The sequence below is a fragment of the Pseudophryne corroboree genome, chromosome 1, assembly GCF_028390025.1.
Source record: "Pseudophryne corroboree isolate aPseCor3 chromosome 1, aPseCor3.hap2, whole genome shotgun sequence".
Taxonomy (NCBI): domain Eukaryota; kingdom Metazoa; phylum Chordata; class Amphibia; order Anura; family Myobatrachidae; genus Pseudophryne; species Pseudophryne corroboree.
In genome coordinates, this window is record NC_086444.1 from 287,468,411 (window position 1) to 287,490,283 (window position 21,873).

Here is a 21,873-nt window from a genome sequence, read left to right on the forward strand (position 1 = left end):
ACAGGACATTAGTATACCCGAGAGGTCAATAAAGAAGACAGACAGGAGGGGGGGAGAAACAAATGGGGAAAACAATACAAGTATAATCATATCATGAATGAGTGGCGGCCAAAGAAGTCCTAAGTAAAAATATTAAAGAAGTAATTCAGGCATGGTTAGCCATTCTAACCAAAGAGAAGGTTCAGTACCCATATGGCATCAGACTAAACATACAGCATGAGGGTATTAAAATTAATATAATTGCATTTCCTAAGAAAACAGCAGGGGGTCCCAAAGGAACAGTACATGGCCTAGGTTGTCAAGAGGCCCTATCGATTTGTCTATATAGATACCACGTTGTGGTCTCAAAAAGTTTATAGATGAACGACTGTACATCCGGGTCTAGAGTATCAATATACCTCTCCCACTTCTTGGCAAAACGCCTGACCCCCAATTCAATATCAGGAAGAGTAGCACGCTCTTTAACGCCTTTAAATACCTACCTCTCTCTAGTCCCGCGGCAAACATCGACGTTCTGTGCAAGTGAATCTGTAAAATGGCCACTGTGTCATTTTCCCAGACACCTGCGCAAGCGCAGGAGACTCTAGTACAGCGCCAGAGTCTACTACTAGCTTGTGCTGCTGTTTACTAGTGCTAGAGAGGAGGGTGCTCGAATAGTGACTGCACAGAGGCACCCTCCTCAGGTAATATGCATCTGCCTCCAAAGAAGTACGTAGTTGACTGAAACAAAATAACATCGGTGTTCCAGAACCATTGTTCAAGGATTAAACAACGTTTTGTGACCAATGTTAAAAAATCTGTACCACTGAGGTTTTCTTTTGATGTCCCATCCCTAAGACTGGAATAACTTATTTAAAAGCTGGAACTGTATAAATACTTATTGCTCATAAGGCACAGTAACTGGGTGACAGACAACCTTGATCATTTTGACCTTAGTAAATATGGGCCCTCATTCCGAGTTGTTAGCAGCATTGCACACGCTAGGCCGCCGCCCTCTGGCAGTGTATCTTAGCTTAGCAGAATAGCGAACGAAAGATTAGCAGAATTGCTACTAAATAATTCCTTGCAGTTTCTGAGTAGCTCCAGACCTACTCCTAGATTGCAATCAGCTCAGTCCGTTTAGTTCCTGCTTTGACGTCACAAACACGCCCTGCGTTCGGCCAGCCACTCCCCCGTTTCTCCAGACACTCCCGCGTTTTTCCCTGACACGCCTGTGTTTATTAGGACACTGACGGAAAACGCTCAGTTACCACCCAGAAACGCCCCTTTCCTGTCAATCATTCACGTTCAGAAGTGCGACTGAAAAGCGCCGCACGAACAACAGCAAAACTGCTAAGTTTTTAGTTAAATAACTAAGCGCATGCGCGCGGCGTACCATGCGCATTTAGCAACAAATCGCAGCATAACGAAAATCGGCAACGAGCGAACAACTCGGAATGACCACCGTGGACCATTAGTTACTTCTCAAAATACATGCATTATGCAGGTATCAGTTTGCTTTTTACGTTTGTTTTTCTTAAATTTGTCTCAGTAGATTATGTTTAAATGGGACAGAGCATGAGGGACTTATGCTTATAGCCAGAGCCGAAACTAGGGGAGGGCTAGGGGGGCATGTGACCTGGGCGCCAGACTGGAGAGGGCGCCGAGACTGTCACTTTAATCCCCCCTAACGCCCCCTCCCTTTGCGGCAGCGATACCTTACAGCCGGCGGAGCTCGAACTCTAGACTCTGCTAGTCTGCTAGCTCGCGGGACAAATTACTACTCCCCCCCCCCCCCCCCCCTCACCCCACTGCTAGAGCCTTTAATCATTGCAGCCACTGCTGCAGTGAACAAGAAATTCTAGGTCCGAAAAGGGGGCGGGGCTAAACGGCACTGCCAGCAACAGCGTGGGAGAGAGGAGGGGAGAAGAGCAGCACAGCCTTAACAGTGAGTATAACTCAGGGAAGGGACACTGTATGTTTCTGTGACTGCTATATGTGTGTATGAATGTGTGCATGTGTGTGATTGTATGTGATTAGGTGCGTCACTACATATCTGTATGGGTGTGGTATGCGTGACCGGGCATACCGACGCTGGTATCCCGGGAGCGGAATGTCGTCGGGGGGATGGCGAGCGCAGCAAGCCCCTTTGCAGGCTCGCTGCGCTCGCCACGCTGGGGTGGGAGTGGTCCCTGTTGGTCAGCATACAGGTGTAAGTATATACAGAAGTAAAAGGTGCGGCACTGAAGCTGATTCTCTGTAATTAAGAGACACACACGGTCCTGCGTTTCAAATGCAGGACCGTGTGTGTCTCTTAATTACGGAGAATCACCTTCAGTGCCGCACCTTTTGCTGATATATATATATACACACACACACACACACACACACACACACACACACACACACACACACACACACACACACACTTGAATGCGAGGGGGGGGCGCTAAGTTAATGGCTTGCCCCGGGTGCCAAAACTCCTAGTTTCGGCCCTGCTTATAGCTACCACATAAGGATAAGGTGCAGGCCTGGATCCTCCCTCTCTGCCGCTTGGTCTGCATTCATATTTATTCAGTTCCACAGCTAAGTTAGAGCTAACTTCCTTCACAGAGACTTTTCAGGAAGCTCTCTCTTCCTTTGTGACTTAAAATTGCCGTATTTATCTTAATACGTGCTCAGATAGTACAGTGGAGGAGCTAGATGAACATAGTATGAGAAGTGTTCATATATATCTGTGGGGCCCCTCTTCAGTCACCCCACACAGCAATGACCTGTGACTTCATTTTCATTCCAATTATCTACAACAGACTGGGCCCATGCACCCTTAATTGCTAATATGTATCTCTGCCCCTAGCACAACACCAGGCTTACATCCTGACCTCTATACCCTGCATGTGTCTGTTAACTTCTGGCTATGATTCTATGTCAGGGACGGTTCTTGCCCTTTTGGCACCCCGGGCGGGAAATAGGGGCGTGGCTTCATAAGGGGGCGTGGTCAGTTACGCCCACTGTACAGTAGAGTAGCGCCGCTGAAAAAGAAAAAAAGAATACTTACTATCCCCTCTCCCGACCGCTGCAGACCTCCGCCGGCGCCGCTCCTCTCCTCTCTTCGGATCTGCCATAGACAGACACTAGAGATCAATTATGACCCCTAGCGTCTGTCAGTCCCACAATGCTGTGCGGTGTGCGATGACGTCATCACGCCCTGCACAGCAAAGGTCCTCTCCACGAAGGAAAACTAGACGCGTAGCGTCTAGTTCCCTTCACAGCGGGGAACCAGGGGGACGCAGCGGGGGCACAGCCCGTGGCAAGATCCGCTACTGTTCTATGTGCGTATGTCTGCTTATAAGAAAGTGTCTTCTATATACAATATGCTGCCATCATTTGTTTTTAAATGCAGTGATATTTTCTGTGTGTCCTTGTTCATACAGTGCTATCAGTCTATCTCATTCCAGTGTATCCCTGTGCATCCAGTCTTATCACTATCCCAATCCAATGTATCCATGTGCATCCAGTGTTATCCATCTGGGATGCAGTTAATTTCCCAACAGTCGGGATCACATCGGTCGAAATACCCACGTCGGAATCCCGACAAAAGTTAAAATGCCGGCCGTCGAAATCCCAGCCGCCGCCCATTATTCCCACTAGGGCGTTGGTCCACGCCACCACCCGAGGGGGAATATAATAGTGTGGCGAGCGAAGCTCGCCACCAAGCCTGAAACACGGCAAGCCCGAGAGGGGACATGCTGCGCTCGATGTCGGGATTCTGACTGTCGGGATTCCAGCGTCAGTATTTCATTCGCCGGGATCCCAACTATAGGGAAATCCTAATGAATCCACACCCTCTGTCCCAATCCAATGTTTCCCTGTGCATCCAATTATGTATTTCAATCCATGTACAACGTGCTCCCCCTATCCCAATCCAGTGTATCCCTGTACATCTACTGTTTTCCCTTATCCGTATCCAGTGTATCCCTGTACATCCACTGTTTTCCCTTATCTGTATCCAGTGTATCCCTGTACATCCACTGTTTTCCCTTATCCGTATCCAGTGTATCCCTGTGTATCCCTGTACATCCACTGTTTTCCCTTATCCGTATCCAGTGTATGCCTGTACATCCACTGTTTTCCCTTATCTGTATCCAGTGTATCCCTGTACATCCACTGTTTTCCCTTATCTGTATCCAGTGTATCCCTGTACATCCACTGTTTTCCCTTATCCATATCCAGTGTATCCCTGTACATCCACTGTTTTCCCTTATCCGTATCCAGTGTATCCCTGTACATCCACTGTTTTCCCTTATCCGTATCCAGTGTATCCCTGTACATCCACTGTTTTCCCTTATCCGTATCCAGTGTATCCCTGTACATCCACTGTTTTCCCTTATCCGTATCCAGTGTATCCCTGTACATCCACTGTTTTCCCTTATCCGTATCCAGTGTATCCCTGTACATCCACTGTTTTCCCTTATCTGTATCCAGTGTATCCCTGTACATCCACTGTTTTCCCTTATCCGTATCCAGTGTATCCCTGTACATCCACTGTTTTCCCTTATCCGTATCCAGTGTATCCCTGTACATCCACTGTTTTCCCTTATCCGTATCCAGTGTATCCCTGTACATCCACTGTTTTCCCTTATCCGTATCCAGTGTATCCCTGTACATCCACTGTTTTCCCTTATCCGTATCCAGTGTATCCCTGTACATCCACTGTTTTCCCTTATTCGTATCCAGTGTATCCCTGTACATCCACTGTTTTCCCTTATCCATATCCAGTGTATCCCTGTACATCCACTGTTTTCCCTTATCCGTATCCAGTGTATCCCTGTACATCCACTGTTTTCCCTTATCCGTATCCAGTGTATCCCTGTACATCCACTGTTTTCCCTTATCCGTATCCAGTGTATCCCTGTACATCCACTGTTTTCCCTTATCCGTATCCAGTGTATCCCTGTACATCCACTGTTTTCCCTTATCCGTATCCAGTGTATCCCTGTACATCCACTGTTTTCCCTTATCCGTATCCAGTGTATCCCTGTACATCCACTGTTTTCCCTTATCCGTATCCAGTGTATCCCTGTACATCCAGTGTTTTCCCTTATCCCAATCCAGTGTATCCCTGTACATCCACTGTTTTCCCTTATCCGTATCCAGTGTATCCCTGTACATCCACTGTTTTCCCTTATACCAATCCAGTGTATCCTGTACATCCACTGTTTTCCCTTATACCAATCCAGTGTATCCCTGTACATCCACTGTTTTCCCTTATCCGTATCCAGTGTATCCCTGTACATCCACTGTTTTCCCTTATACCAATCCAGTGTATCCCTGTACATCCACTGTTTTCCCTTATCCGTATCCAGTGTATCCCTGTACATCCAGTGTTTTCCCTTATCTGTATCCAGTGTATCCCTGTACATCCACTGTTTTCCCTTATACCAATCCAGTGTATCCTGTACATCCACTGTTTTCCCTTATACCAATCCAGTGTATCCCTGTACATCCACTGTTTTCCCTTATACCAATCCAGTGTATCCCTGTACATCCACTGTTTTCCCTTATCCGTATCCAGTGTATCCCTGTACATCCAGTGTTTTCCCTTATCTGTATCCAGTGTATCCCTGTACATCCACTGTTTTCCCTTATACCAATCCAGTGTATCCTGTACATCCACTGTTTTCCCTTATACCAATCCAGTGTATCCTGTACATCCACTGTTTTCCCTTATCCCAATCCAGTGTATCCCTGTACATCCAGTGTTACCTCTCTTTCCTAATGTATCTTTATTTGTACATCTAGTGTTATCCCTTTATCCAATTCCGGTGTATTGCATCTGTGAACCTTTCAGTGCTATTTCTCCAAAATCTTCTAACTACCAGCGTATACAATGATGTATGTACAGTTGGAAAATGACACATTTATCCTTTCACAATTATTTGTGCACACAAATGCAACATGTATATCTTGATATATTGTTATGCTGCTTGGGTGCTTTATTACTTTGAAAACTCAGTATTTGATTAATCACAGCCAGCTAGGCTACAACAGGAGCGCGTGTGTTTCTCTGGCGCTGGATATGACATTTTCTTTAAAAATAGTTAGACCTGCCAGATCCTTCTCGCTGATTAATTTGTTATTGTTATCTGCAAACATGACATTGCTTTGTAATGTATCTGAATCGGGGTATGCTTATCTCTCTACACACCCCCTTCCCCAGTCGTGTCCTGTCTTGTGTTTTATTGTTTATTTTCCCTAGCCCAAACTTGTTAATGTTGGGTTTTTTTTTTTATCTCCTTATGCTTTTATGTTATATTGTTATATTCTGTGGTGATGACATACAGCAATACCTTTTGCAGGGTTTTTGTTTTTTTTTTCCATTCCATCAACACTTTTTGCCTGTATATTTGGGTTGGATACCTGACTGGACATATGTGTGATTTTATGTATTCTATGCACCGCCATTTCTGTTGTATGACACATTTTACTGTACTTAAGGGGGGTACACACAGGGAGATGTGTGTTGAGCGATCTATCACAGACCGCTCAGCACATATCTCTCCCCACGCTCAGCACACAGCGTGATGTATGCTGAGCGAGGGGGTGTATGAGATGGGGGAGGATGCTCACTTCACCCAGCGGTGAAGTAAGTGACCTAACTAGATTGTGCCTGCATGCAGGCCAATCTAGAACCGGCGATAGCGACGCACGGGCCGCGCATCGCTAACGGGCATACATACGGAGAGATGTGTGCTTCATTTCTAATCAATCTAGTCAGATTGCTTAGAATTAAAGCACACATCGCTACGTGTGTACCCCCCTTTATGATCTGTCATTATTACCACCATGTAATGTGTTTATACTTTTTGTAAAGCCCAATAAATACATTTAAAGAAAATACTTAGACCAACATGTCCAGAACTGGATCCCACAAACGTATTTTTATTTTTATTAGGGCCCGCACATTATTGGTCTATCTATTACCCCTTTCACACCGCCAATGCCGGATGCCACCCAGGAATTGGAAACGGGTCCTTCCCGGATGGGATCTGGCATTGGACGCTGCTGCTGGCTTCCCCGACCTGGCATTATGCCGGGCGGGTTGCCATAGCGGTGGGGGGCAGAGCCGGCACTGGGAGATGAGATCATCTCTGTGCCGCCTCTCCCTGTTGTAGTAAACGGGTCCCAGGTCGCATCAACCCGGGAGCCCGTTTACGCAGCCATTGACACGGTATTCAACCTGGGAATAACACTGCTTTATTCCCGGGTTGAATTGCCGATTCAGGTGACTCTGGATTTCAGCTACGGTGCTTTCACACTACACACTGACCCGTGTCGACCCGACAATATGCCGGGTCGATACTAGGTTATTTGTGCGGTGTGAAAGGGTTATATATGTCATACCCAGACTTCAGAACATTCCTTTCTTAATTTATTTATTGCTTTATTGTATTTGTTATTATTTAGGTGGTGACAGTCAGAACATATGCCTGTACAACAATAGTATGCCAGTATGTCCTATAAGGAAAAGTCATTTCTGGCTATTGAGCTTTGTGCTCTGTCTTTTCGGAAATGTTCCAAAGTAAATCATATGACAAAACATTGTGGACAGGGCCGTCTTAACAGCAGTGTAGGCCCCTGGGCACAGCAATGCACTAGGGCCCCTACCCATCCTCCAGCAGTAGGGGTGGGGGGTGCTATCAGCGGCTGTTTGATGACCCGCGGGCGGTAGTGGGTGTTCTATCTTCTACTCAGCATGTAGGACCTGGAGCAGTCATTTCTGCTAATTGCTCCTTTACTGCACAGATGGTGGGAGATGCGGTGAGAGGGAGAACACTAAACTGTAGAAGGGGTCATTGGGCTGAATGAAGGGACCCCAGTACTTGACTTCCATGGTGGTAGGGGGTGTTTAATACGCAGGGGAGGGGTAGATAGTGGAGTGGGCTTAATATTCATAATTTTCTGGTGAGAGGGCAGCTTGCTTGATTGCAGATATCTCAAATTCCTAGAAATAGATTTCTTAGCCTACAATGGGATATAAAAGAAGAGAGTCCCACCTTTCAGGAAATACTGGGGACTTAGGTATCAGAGATCAGGAGACAGAGCAATCCACCAACGAAATTATAAAACTGCATACCAGGCATGTGGAGCTGGAGCAGGGACCAGCTGCTGGAAGGCTGATATCTCTGGTTCTGGGCATAGTAGAGACAAGCTGACAGTGTCCAGTGAAAGGGGAGAGTCCCAGCTTTTGGAGTATACCATCAGAACTACTCTAAGTCAGACAGAGCCCGAGATATCTGGGGGGGAAGAGCAATTAACAGGCTTGGATGGGGACCACTGCTTTGAAGTTGGATATCTCTGGTTCCCCAGGGCCGATTTTCAAAAATCTGGTACCCCTGGAAAGAGCGGACCCTCAGCTATCAGCATAGGACCCTTATACTACTGGGGCCCTTGGGCAAGTGTCCATTGAGCCCATACAAAAAGACGGCTCTGATTGTGGATGTAGTTTTTTTCATTAACTGGGTCATCTGCTATAATAAAAATAGGTATGATTACTGGGGGCCCATTTTTTTCACCTGAATAATGAAAACTGGGTCTGTTACATTATTATAATTTGGGAAGGTGGGATCAGAGCTACATTATAGTCTGTTTTAGAATATGCACTTGATTTACATTGATAGATTTTTATTGTCATTGTTTAAAAGAACAACGAAATTTAAGGGGTGTAGTATGGTATGCCGGCGGCCGGGCTCCCGACGACCAGCATACCGGCACCGGGAGCCCGACCGCCGGCATACCGACAGCATGGCGAGCGCAAATGAGCCCCTTGTGGGCTCGCTACGCTCGCCACGCTATTTTATATTTATTTCTATTGGACCCCACGAGGGAGAAAGTGTCGGTATGTCGGCTGTCGGGATTCCGGCGCCGTTATACTGTGCGCCGGGATTCCGACAGTCGGCATACTGAAGACCACCCAATTTAAGATCTGGGACAGTCACATAAAAACGTACAGATCGCCAGTCAAATTAAGACGAAAAATAACAGATGGGAAGAAACTGTTCTTAAAACGAGATGTTCTTGTTCTAATACACCTGAAACTTCTACCAGATGGAAGAAGAGAGAAGATGCAATGGTTAGGATGATAACAGTCATGTACAATGCTATTTCCTTTGCAGAGATAGTTATTAACATAGATATCGCGGATTGATGGTAGCTCACAACCAATAATACTCATAGCTGTATGTACAACATGCTCCGGTAGCTTCTGCTCACCCTTAGTGCTATTGCCGTACCAAACTACAATACAATACGTCAACACGCTTTCAATTACACAACGATAGAACCTAACAAATTTGCCCTGGATAAATTTGAAGCACGTAATTTCTTAAGGAAAAATAGGCACTGCTGGGCTTTCTTCACAATACATGCAATATTAGTAGCCCAAGACAAATCATCTGAAATAACAGTGCCTAAGAGTTTCAAATTTCTAACTCGCTCAACCACTAAGTTCTCAATAGTTAAAGGAACCAGCTCAGATCTCCCCTGGCGTCTGAAATCCAAAATTATCTCTATGGTTTTTTTTCAGATTCAAGACTAAGTTATTGCTATTGCTCCATTTGACTAAGGAGCAATAGCAATAACTTAGTTGAGGATGTTAAAGCTAGGGGTAGGGCTTGGGCTTAGCTCAGGGTAGGGCTTGCTAGGGGTACCTCAGGGTAGGGCTTGCTAGGGGTACCTCAGGGTAGGGCCCTCAGGGTAGGGCTTACTGGGGGTACCTCGGGGTAGGGCTTGCTGGGGGTAGCTCAGGGTAGGGCTTGCTGGGGGTAGCTCAGGGTAGGGCTTGCTGGGGGTAGCTCAGGGTAGGGCAGCTCAGGGTAGGGCTTGCTGGGGGTAGCTCAGGGTAGGGCTTTCTGGGGGTAGCTCAGGGTAGGGCTTGCTAGGGGTAGCTCAGAGCAGGGGTAGCTCAGGGTAGGGCTTGCTAGGGGTAGCTCAGGGTAGGGCTTGCTAGGGGTAGCTCATGGTAGGGCTTGTTAGAGGTAGCTCAGGGTAGGTATTGGATTTAGGTTAGGAAGATGTAGGAGATATGCTGGGTACACACTAGCAGATTGATTCTGCTGATTCAATAAATGTGCACCTGTACACACTGAACAATTTGTAGCTAAATATGTACTTTCTTCAATGGGACCAGGAGGTCAGGAACGAGATAACGTGTGCAGCAGCTCACCAGATCCTGGCCTCCCAATCTGACCCATTGCAGGAGCATTTGAAGCTGTTTATTGGCTAACGTTCCTGCAAAGACACTGTAGCCCAATGCTTAAAGTGGTCCTAGAGAGGTGGTGGGACTCACTCCCCCACCCTCCCCCTCCCCAGCACCTAGTAAAGGGACTGCAAAAAGGGGCATGGTCTCAAAAAGAAAGGAGCAATAGTATCCCCAATTCACATTACGCTGCACAGTATCACAATTTTATTGAAAATACACCACATTATTCATGCTATGACACACAGTAGTGCCCCTTATACACAATGCCCACAGTATTAGTGCCACTAATCATATAATACCCAGAGCAGTAGTGCCCCTTATACAATGACCACAGCAGTATTGCCCCTCATGCAATGCCCACTGTAGTTGTAGTGCCCCTTATGCAATGCCCACAGTGGTAGTGCCCTTTATGCAGTGCCCACAGTGGTAGTGCCCCTTATGCAGAGCCCATAGTAGGGTTGCCCCTTATGCAGTGCCTCTTATGCCCCCAGGAGTGATGCCACTTATGAAGTGCCCCCAGTAGTAATGCCTCCTGCAGTAGTGTGCGTCCAGCAGTAATGCCTCCTGTAGTAGAGCCCCCAATGTTAATGTACCATGTTGTATTGCCCCCATTAGTAGTGCCTCCAGTATTAATGCCCCTTTGGTAATGCCCTTTGTAGTAGTGCCCCTAGCAATGCCCCCTGTACTATTGCCCCTTTGGTAGTGCCCCTAGCTATGCCCCCTGTAGTATTGCCTCTTTAGTAGTGCCTGTAGTAATGCCCCTTTGATAGTGCCCCCTTTAGTAGGGCCTCCTTCAGTATTACCCCTTTGGTAGTGCCCCCTTTAGTATTTCCCCTTTGGTAGTGCCCCTTTGGTAGTGCTCCCTTGGTAGCGCCCCCTTTAGTATTGCCCCCTTGGTAGTGCCCCCTTTAGTATTGCCCCCTTGGTAATGCCCCCTTTAGTATTGCCCCCTTGGTAGTGCCCCCTTTAGTATTGGCCCCTTGGTAGTGCCCCCTTTAGTATTGCTGCCTTGGTAGTGCCCCCTTTAGTCTCCAAATGCTACTGACGGAACGCAGTTCTGCCCCGTTCTGGCTCACTTTAACCCCTGTATAGCCTGATAATTATATAGTGTGTACCTGTCTTTAGAATTGCATATTTGCTAACACCGAAGGGCCCTGTTCTATCAGTATGGGACTTAGGGGGTCATTTTGACCTGATCGCTCGCTGCAGTTCTTCGCAGGACTGTGCATGCGCCGGCGCATGGCCGACAGCTGACGTCTGTCGTTGCCTAGCGATTTCCTCTGCCTGATTGACAGGTAGAGGCGGGAGGGGGCGGCACGGTGGCTGCCGTTTTGTGGGCGCGGTCCGGCCAACGCAGGCGTGTCCGGACCGTGAGGGGGGCAGGCCGCAGCGGCTGCGTGACGTCACATGCAGCCGCTGCGAGCCGGGCAGCGACGAGTAGCTCCCGGCCAGCACGCAAAAGCTGCCCTGGCCGGGAGCTACTCCTGAATTACAAAAGCATTGCCACTGTGCAATGATTTTGTACTTCAGCGACAGGGCAGGGACTGACATGTGGAGCGGGCTAGCCCTGTGCTGGGTGTCCCCCCGCATGTCTGTGTTCCTGATCGTAGCTACTAAATTTAGCACAGCTACGATCAAGGCCCTCATTCCGAGTTGATCGCTCGCTGGCTAGTTTTAGCAGCCATGCAAACGCTATGCGGCTGCCCACTGGGGAGTGTATTTTAGCTTAGCAGAAGTGCGAACGCATGTGCAGCCGTGCTCTGCAAAATCAGTTTGTGCTGTTTCTGAGTAGCTCTGAACCTACTCAGCGCTTGCGATCACTTCAGCCTATTCTTGTCCGGACTTGACGTTATACACCCGCCCAACGAACGCCCAGCCACGCCTGTGTTTTTTCAGACACGCTTGCGTTTTTTGCAAACACTCCCTGAAAACGTCAGTTGACACCCAGAAACACCCCCTTCCTGTCAATTTTCTTGCGGCCGTCAGTTCGACTGAAAACTTTGCTAGAACCTGAGCACAACCACAAAAGCCTTTGTACCCGTACGTCGCGCGTGCGCATTGCGGTGCATACGTAGAAATGCCGATTTTTAACCTGATCGCTGCGCTGCGAATAACGGCAGCTAGCGATCAACTCGGAATGACCCCCCAAGTAGGTTTATTTAGAGCCTCCACTCTCTAAGCCTGGGGGTGGGGAACCTTTTTTCTGCCAAGGGCCATTTGGATATTTATAAAATCCTTCGGGGGCCATACAAAAATTATCATCTTAAAAATTTGCCTGCCCCCAAGTCAGTAGTTATGCCCCAGTCGGTTGTTATGCCCCCTGTAGTTATGCCCCATTAGTTATGTCCTCTAGTAGCATCCCCGCTCCTGCTTCCGGACTGCTGCCCTCCACCTGGCCGCCGGCTCATCGGAACTCTGGGAGAGACGTCATGACGTCTCTCCCTTAGCACCGCACAGCCACACATGTACACTGCCTGAGCCGGAAGCCGGAGCTCAGGAGTGATCTCCTGCCTCCGGCTTCTGCTGAGGAGAAGGAGCCGGGCGCCCGCTGATAACAAAATCTCAGCGGGTCCCCAGCACCTCAGTTAGGTGAGCCTGGCCGGGCCGGGCCAAGTGGCTTTGCGGGCCCTATACGGCCAGTGGGCCTGAGGTTCCCCACCCCTGCTCTAAGCTCTAAAGGTTGGCACTCTCAGCATAGGTACAAGCCTCTTACAGTGCAGAAACTGGCTTGTCATCACCTATTTTGCGTTAGGCCAGTGAGTGATTTGTTTTAAACAGTTATTATGGGACTGCATGCACAGCTTGTGCTGTGACTTCTATTTTCATTCTAGTCATTTTGCTTTGCTGCTTCATTGCTCAAAATGATACACCGCTCATATTTTCCAAAGAACACATGAACCTGAATTAACCCTAGCACGTACTGTCAATTATACGCTTGATGTAAGCTACATACTCATTTGCTCACCTTGATCATTTCACAGATGGTGGGCGAGATGTGGAACTGGAACAAACTATGGTGGTCTCACCCCCTACATTATATATTGTTTGGACCTGTCTGTTTTACGCTTGGAGAGCTCCTCTGTGACTGAAATATCTGTGATCTGTAATGTGCGACATTGATGCCTATATTACATAGGCTAATCGCACATTAAATTCAGCGACACTTGCCCTTGATTTAAGTCTGTGCTGTGATTGGATAGCTAAAACATTTTACATGGTGTGAACATTCTGAAATTGTGACCTCATTGTGCCAAAAAACATCTAGTTTGTGTTCTTTTTTTGTATGAAATTTGAATAACTAAGAGGATGTGGAGCGCATACACAATATAATTTGGAAGGGCATGTTTGTTATGGCACTCCATCCTTCCATCACTCTGTCACATTAATAAACATTAGCTGCATTTATTATAGGGTAGTCACAATTCCCATGGAGGCATTGCACATAATGCAATACAGGTTGAGTATCCCATATCCATATATTCCGAAATACGGAATATTCCGAAATACGGACTTTTTTGAGTGAGAGTGAGATAGTGAAACCTTTGTTTTTTGATGGCTTAATGTACACAAACTTTGTTTAATACACAAAGTTATTAATAATATTGTATTAAATGTCCTTCAGGCTGTGTATATAAGGTGTATATGAAACATAAATGAATTGTGTGAATGTAGACACACTTTGTTTAATGCACAATGTTATAAAAAATATTGGCTAAAATGACCTTCAGGCTGTGTGTATAAGGTGTATATGTAACATAAATGCATTCTGTGCTTAGATTTAGGTCCCATCACCATGGTATCTCATTATGATATGCAATTATTCCAAAATACGGAAAAATCCCATATCCAAAATACCTCTGGTCCCAAGCATTTTGGATAAGGGAGACTCAACCTGTAATATCATAAACCCGCTTAGAGCAAGTATTATGTAAAAAGAAAGTTTATACCTAATGCTGATGAAAATAACACTGTGACTGCTAGTGAGAGCATATCTGAATGGCAGAGTTAAGTTTCATTTCACTATTAGTCATTCTAATGAGCGAAAGCAGGTTTTCCATCAGATTGGGATACTTGTTCTAGGGACTGTGTTTGAGTGGTTGTCTAGAAATGTGAGGCAGCGTGCCAGCACTGTCATTACTGCCTTATTTCCCTGCTGAGTAACTCCTAGCACTGATATTGGAAATGGGAAAATTGGGACATACTGACTCTGCCTGCGCCAAGGAGAGAAAACGTATGACACAACACTATGGATGACAGTGATGATTTTAACCTTTCCTTCTCCCGCTTGTGTCTCCTCAGTCTCAGCAGAGCAAATTGAGCATCTACATAAGCGCTTCGTCTGCCTGACGGGGGAGAGAGGAGTTCTCAGGTATTGATCTAGTGTCTAACCACATATACTAAACAAGATATCTGTATACTTTGTTTCTGGGAGTAAAGGCCCACTACAAATCTAAAATGTTACTATATTTAATGTGTAATATTAAATATGCATGCAAAAATGACAGTAAAGAGTCTGAACTGGGGATATGTGTGATAAGAGCATGATCGTGGGTGGGGGAGGTTTGTTAGTATGCAGTTATTTAAGAAAGGCCTACAGGGTGGCTATACTGTGTGGGGTTGTTTGCTACCCAAAAAGTTCTCTGACGGTGGCACAACTACCACCATTGCAGTGCAATACTGCACCCTTTCTGGCACCACCACTCTGCTGTTCTGAGTGGGGGCCTCGGGAGAGTGATCCAGATTTGCTGGCACACGCCTCATATTTTGATAAGGGGGTCTTTTTCCATGTCACATTGCCACCCATGTTTATGTTTATCACCTTTTTCTGCCTAGCTCAGAAGAATTATCTGTTTGATGGCTTTATAAAAAATGTACACTTTATTGGATTTTAGTAATATGGATAATCTCTCTCTCTGTCTCTCTCTCTCTCTCTCTCTCTCTCTCTCTCTCTATATATATATATATACACACTGCTCAAAAAAATAAAGGGAACACTTAAACAACACATCCTAGATCTGAATGAATGGAATATTCTTATTAAATACTTTGTTCTTTACATAGTTGAATGTGCTGACAACAAAGTCACACAAAAATTATCAATGGAAATCAAATTTATTAACCCATGAACGTCTGGCTTTGGAGTCACACAAAATTAAAGTGGAAAAACACACTACAGGCTGATCCAACTTTGATGTAATGTCCTTAAAACAAGTCAAAATGAGGCTCAGTAGTGTGTGTGGCCTCCACGTGCCTGTATGACCTCCCTACAACTCCTGGGCATGCTCCTGATGAGGTGGCGGATGGTCTTCTGAGGGATCTCCTCCCAGACCTGGACTAAAGCATCCGCCAACTCCTGGACAGTCTGTGGTGCAACGTGGCGTTGGTGGATGGAGGGAGACATGATGTCCCAGATGTGCTCAATTGGATTCAGGTCTGGGGAACGGGCGGGCCAGTCCATAGCATCAATACCTTCGTCTTGCAGGAACTGCTGACACACTCCAGCCACATGAGGTCTAGCATTGTCTTGCATTAGGAGGAACCCAGGGCCAACCGCACCAGCATATGGTCTCACAAGGGGTCTGAGGATCTCATTTCGGTACCTAATGGCAGTCAGGCTACCTCTGGCGAGCACATGGAGGGCTGTGCGGCTGCCCAAAGAAATGCCACCCCACACCATTACTGACCCACTGCCAAACCGGTCATGCTGGAGGATGTTGCAGGCAGCAGAACATTCTCCTTGGCGTCTCCAGACTCTGTCACATCTGTCACATGTGCTCAGTGAGAACCTGCTTTCATCTGTGAAGAGCACAGGGCGCCAGTGGCGAATTTGCCAATCTTGGTGTTCTCTGGAAAATGCCAAACGTCCTGCACGGTGTTGGGCTGTAAGCACAACCCCCACCTGTGGACGTCGGGCCCTCATACCACCCTCATGGAGTCTGTTTCTGATCGTTTGAGTAGACACATGCACATTTGTGGCTTGCTGGAGGTCATTTTGCAGGGCTCTGGCAGTGCTCCTCCTGTTCCTCCTTGCACAAAGGCGGAGGTAGCGGTCCTGCTGCTGGGTTGTTGCCCTCCTACGGCCTCCTCCACGTCTCCTGATGTACTGGCCTGTCTCCTGGTAGCGCCTCCATGCTCTGGACACTACGCTGACAGACACAGCAAACCTTCTTGCCACAGCTCGCATTGAGGTGCCATCCTGGATGAGCTGCACTACCTGAGCCACTTGTGTGGGTTGTAGACTCCGTCTCATGCTACCACTAGAGTGAAAGCACCGCCAGCTTTCAAAAGTGACCAAATCATCAGCCAGAAAGCATAGGAGCTGAGAAGTGGTCTGTGGTCACCACCTGCAGAACAACTCCTTTATTGGGGGTGTCTTGCTAATTGCCTATAATTTCCACCTGTTGTCTATTCCATTTGCACAACAGCATGTGAAATTGATTGTCAATCAGTGTTGCTTCCTAAGTGGACAGTTTGATTTCACAGAAGTGTGATTGACTTGGAGTTACATTGTGTTGTTTAAGTGCTCCCTTTATTTTTTTGAGCAGTGTGTATATATATATATATATATATATATATATATATATATATATATATAGCTCCATGTAAGAAATGGCACTCAGAGTCGGCGTTATCAGCAAAGAACAAAACTGTATTGAAGTTGAGTACTTTCGGGGACAGCACCCCGTCCTCAGAACCTTACAGCAGATGAGACAGATACAAAAATGACACACTTACCCACAATTTAAACCCCCTGGCTCCAATCCGCTCCGTTCAAGCCTCCCGCGCTACAGCTGGCGTCCGCGGCTGGGACCCGGCAAGCGTGATGTCCATCCGGCGGAAGTGGTCACGTCGTCATGGACACCCACAGGCTTGCGTGCCACCCAGGGCAAGCAGCCTGCGTTCCAAAACGTCCGGCCTCTCTCGCGGCTGTCACTGCACAGCCGGTCACGTTACTGCAGCAATCACAGCGCTGATCACGTGGGTTTCGGACAGGAGATAGATAGAGCCCTGCACCCGAACATACACATAATAGTGACGTATATCAGTACAAAAAAATATTCAAATGTAAAAATACAGACATATTTCATATAAATTAAAAAGACACGAACTAGCAGCAATGAAGTGGAAATTATCACCTCATCTACAGAGAGCAATCCTGATGATCAGAGAAAACGCTGTACACATGGGGCAACAGTGCAAAAGTCGTCAATCACAAGTACAGAATTCTAAACAATAGTACATTCCCATCGATCCACAAATGGACAACTCATGAGTACCATAACAAAAAATACCACTAAATCTCATAGATACACAGCCACCCAGAGGAGAGAGGACATTTAATACAGCCGAACAAGGAACACAGAGGCTAAGTCAAACTATTCCAATTTCTCTAACGTCCTAGTGGATGCTGGGGACTCCGTCAGGACCATGGGGAATAGCGGCTCCGCAGGAGACAGGGCACAAAAGTAAGCTTTTAGGATCACATGGTGTGTACTGGCTCCTCCCCCTATGACCCTCCTCCAAGCCTCAGTTAGGTTTTTGTGCCCGTCCGAGCAGGGTGCAATCTAGGTGGCTCTCCTAAAGAGCTGCTTAGAAAAAGTTTTTAGGTTTTTTATTTTCAGTGAGTCCTGCTGGCAACAGGCTCACTGCATCGAGGGACTTAGGGGAGAGATTTTCAACTCACCTGCGTGCAGGATGGATTGGAGTCTTAGGCTACTGGACATAGCTTCAGAGGGAGTCGGAACACAGGTCACCCTGGGGTTCGTCCCGGAGCCGCGCCGCCGATCCCCCTTACAGATGCTGAAGATCGGAGGTCCGGAAACAGGCGGCAGAAGACTCTTCAGTCTTCATGAAGGTAGCGCACAGCACGGCAGCTGTGCGCCATTGTTGCTACACACTTCACACTGACCAGTCACGGAGGGTGCAGGGCGCTGCTGGGGGCGCCCTGGGCAGCAATATTTAATACCTTTGATGGCAAAGAATACATCACATATAGCCATTAAGACTATATGTATGTATTTAACCCAGGCCAGATATCTCAAAACCCGGGAGAAAAGCCCGCCGAAAAGGGGGCGGAGCTTATTCTCCTCAGCACTCAGCGCCATTTTCCTGCTCAGCTCCGCTGTGAGGAAGGCTCCCAGGACTCTCCCCTGCACTGCACTACAGAAACAGGGTAACAAAGAGAAGGGGGGCATATTTTGGCGATATTTATATATTAAAAGCGCATATAACAGAAACAACACCTTTTAGGGTTGTTTATATACATTTTATAGCGCTTTTGGTGTGTGCTGGCAAACTCTCCCTCTGTCTCCCCAAAGGGCTAAGGGGGTCCTGTCTTCGATAAGAGCATTCCCTGTGTGTCTGCTGTGTGTCGGTACGTGTGTGTCGACATGTATGAGGACGATGTTGGTGTGGAGGCAGAGCAATTGCCGGTAATGGTGATGTCACCCCCTAGGGAGTTCACACCGGAATGGATGGCTTTAGTTATGGAATTACGTGATAATGTTAGTACATTACAAAAGTCAGTGGACGAAATGAGACGGCCGGAAAACCAGTTAGTACCGGCTCAGGCGTCTCAGACACCGTCAGGGGCTGTAAAACGTCCCTTACCTCAGTCAGTCGACACAGGTACCGACACAGATGAATCTAGTGTCGACGGTGAAGAAACAAACGTATTTTCCAATAGGGCCACACGTTATATGATCACGGCAATGAAGGAGGCTTTGCAGATCTCTGATACTGCAGGTACCTCAAAAAGGGGTATTATGTGGGGGGTGAAAAAAAAACTACCTGTAGCTTTTCCAGAATCAGAGGAATTAAATGACGTGTGTGATGAAGCGTGGGTTAACCCAGATAGAAAACTGCTAATTTCTAAGAAGTTATTGGCATTATACCCTTTCCCACCAGAGGTTTGGGCGCGCTGGGAAACACCCCCTAGGGTGGATAAAGCGCTCACACGTTTATCAAAACAAGTGGCGTTGCCGTCCCCTGATACGGCCGCCCTCAAGGATCCAGCAGATAGGAGGCTGGAAACTACCCTGAAGAGTATATACACACATACTGGTGTTATACTGCGACCAGCAATAGCCTCAACCTGGATGTGCAGTGCTGGGGTAGTGTGGTTGGATTCCCTGACTGAAAATATTGATACCCTGGATAGGGACAGTATTTTATTGACTCTAGAGCAATTAAAGGATGCGTTTCTTTATATGCGAGATGCTCAGGGATATTTGCACTCTGGCATCGAGAGTAAGTGCGATGTCCATATCTGCCAGAAGAAGTTTATGGACGCGACAGTGGTCAGGTGATGCGGATTCCAAAAGGCATATGGAAGTATTGCCATATAAAGGAGAGGAATTATTTGGGGTCGGTCTATCGGATCTGGTGGCCACGGCAACTGCCGGCAAATCCACTTTTTTACCTCAGACCCCCTCCCAACAGAAAAAGACACCGTCTTTTCAGCCGCAGTCCTTTCGCTCCTATAAAAACAAGAGGGCAAAAGGACAGTCTTATCTGCCCCGAGGCAGAGGAAAGGGTAAGAGAGGGCAGCAAGCAGCCCCTGCCCAGGACCAGAAGCCCGCCCCGGGTTCTACAAAGCCATCAGCATGACGCTGGGGCTTTACAAGCGGACTCAGGAGCGGTCGGTGGTCGACTAAAGATTTTCAGCAATCAGTGGGCTCGCTCACAGGTGGACCCGTGGATCCTGCAGATAGTATCTCAGGGTTACATGTTGGAATTCGAAAGGTCTCCCCCTCGCCGGTTCCTAAAGTCTGCTTTACCAACGTCTCCCTCAGAAAGGGCGACGGTATTGGAAGCCATTCACAAGCTGTATTCTCAGCAGGTGATAGTCAAGGTACCCCTCCTACAACAGGGAAAGGGGTATTATTCCACACTATTTGTGGTACCGAAGACGGACGGTTCGGTAAGACCTATTCTAAATCTGAAATCCTTGAACCTGTACATACAGAAATTCAAGTTCAAGATGGAGTCACTCAGAGCAGTGATAGCGAATCTGGAAGAAGGGGACTTCATGGTGTCCCTGGACATAAAAGATGCTTATCTGCATGTCCCAATTTACCCCTCACACCAAGGGTATCTCAGGTTCGTGATACAAGACTGTCATTATCAGTTTCAAACGCTGCCGTTTGGTTTGTCCACGGCACCTCGGGTCTTTACCAAGGTAATGACCGAAATGATGGTTCTTCTACGAAGAAAAGGCGTATTAATTATCCCTTACTTGGACGATCTCCTGATAAGGGCAAAGTCCAGAGAACAGCTGGAAGTCGGTGTAGCACTAACCCAAGTAGTGCTTCAACAACACGGGTGGATTCTGAATCTTCCAAAATCTCAATTGACCCCGACAACACGTCTGCTGTTCCTGGGAATGATTCTGGACACGGTTCAGAAAAAGGTGTTTCTCCCGGAGGAGAAAGCAAGGGAGTTATCCGAACTTGTCAGGAACCTCCTAAAACCAGGAAATGTGTCAGTACATCAATGCACAAGAGTCCTGGGAAAGATGGTGGCTTCTTACGAAGCAATTCCATTCGGCAGATTCCATGCACGAACATTTCAGTGGGATCTGCTGGACAAATGGTCCGGATCGCATCTGCACATGCATCAGCGGATAACACTGTCACCAAGAACAAGGTTGTCTCTCCTGTGGTGGTTGCAGAGTGCCCATCTGTTAGAGGGCCGCAGGTTCGGCATACAGGACTGGGTCCTGGTGACTACGGATGCCAGCCTACGGGGCTGGGGAGCAGTCACACAGGGAAGAAACTTCCAGGGTGTATGGTCAAACCGGGAGACGTCTCTTCACATAAATATACTGGAGCTAAGAGCGATCTACAATGCTCTAAGCTTGGCGAAACCGCTGCTTCAGGGTCAGCCGGTGTTGATCCAGTCGGACAACATCACGGCAGTCGCCCACGTAAACAGACAAGGCGGCACGAGAAGCAGAAGAGCAATGACAGAAGCTGCAAGGATTCTTCGCTGGGCGGAAAATCATGTCATAGCACTGTCAGCAGTGTTCATCCCGGGAGTGGACAACTGGGAAGCAGACTTCCTCAGCAGACACGACCTTCATCCGGGAGAGTGGGGACTTCATCCGGAAGTTTTCCACATGATTGTGAACCGTTGGGAAAAACCAAAGGTGGATATGATGGCGTCTCGCCTCAACAAAAAACTGGACAGATATTGCGCCAGGTCAAGAGACCCTCAGGCAATAGCTGTGGACGCTCTGGTAACACCGTGGGTGTACCAGTCAGTGTATGTGTTTCCTCCTCTGCCTCTCATACCAAAGGTACTGAGAATTATTCGGAAAAGGGGAGTAAGAACAATACTAGTGGCTCCGGATTGGCCAAGAAGAACTTGGTATCCGGAACTTCAAGAGATGCTCACGGAGGATCCGTGGCCTCTACCTCTAAGAAGGGATCTGCTTCAGCAGGGACCTTGTATGTTCCAAGACTTACCGCGACTGCGTTTGACGGCATGGCGGTTGAACGCCGCATTCTAAAAGAAAAGGGCATTCAAGAGGAAGTTATTCCTACCTTGATTAAAGCTAGGAAGGAAGTGACCGCACAACATTATCACCGCATTTGGAGAAAATATGTTGCGTGGTGTGAAGCCAAGAAGGC

At 47.4% G+C, this 21,873-nt stretch overlaps 1 protein-coding gene across 3 annotated transcripts in view; it reads left to right on the forward strand.

The window, feature by feature from the left end:
• Window positions 1-21,873, forward strand: part of TESC (tescalcin) — a 155,771-nt gene that overhangs the window by 63,519 nt on the left and 70,379 nt on the right. For all 3 annotated transcript variants that reach the window (XM_063964340.1, XM_063964339.1, XM_063964338.1), the window contains one exon: window positions 14,540-14,609. In XM_063964340.1, the coding sequence (XP_063820410.1) occupies window positions 14,540-14,609 (70 nt within the window). The remainder of the gene's footprint in view (window positions 1-14,539; window positions 14,610-21,873) is intronic.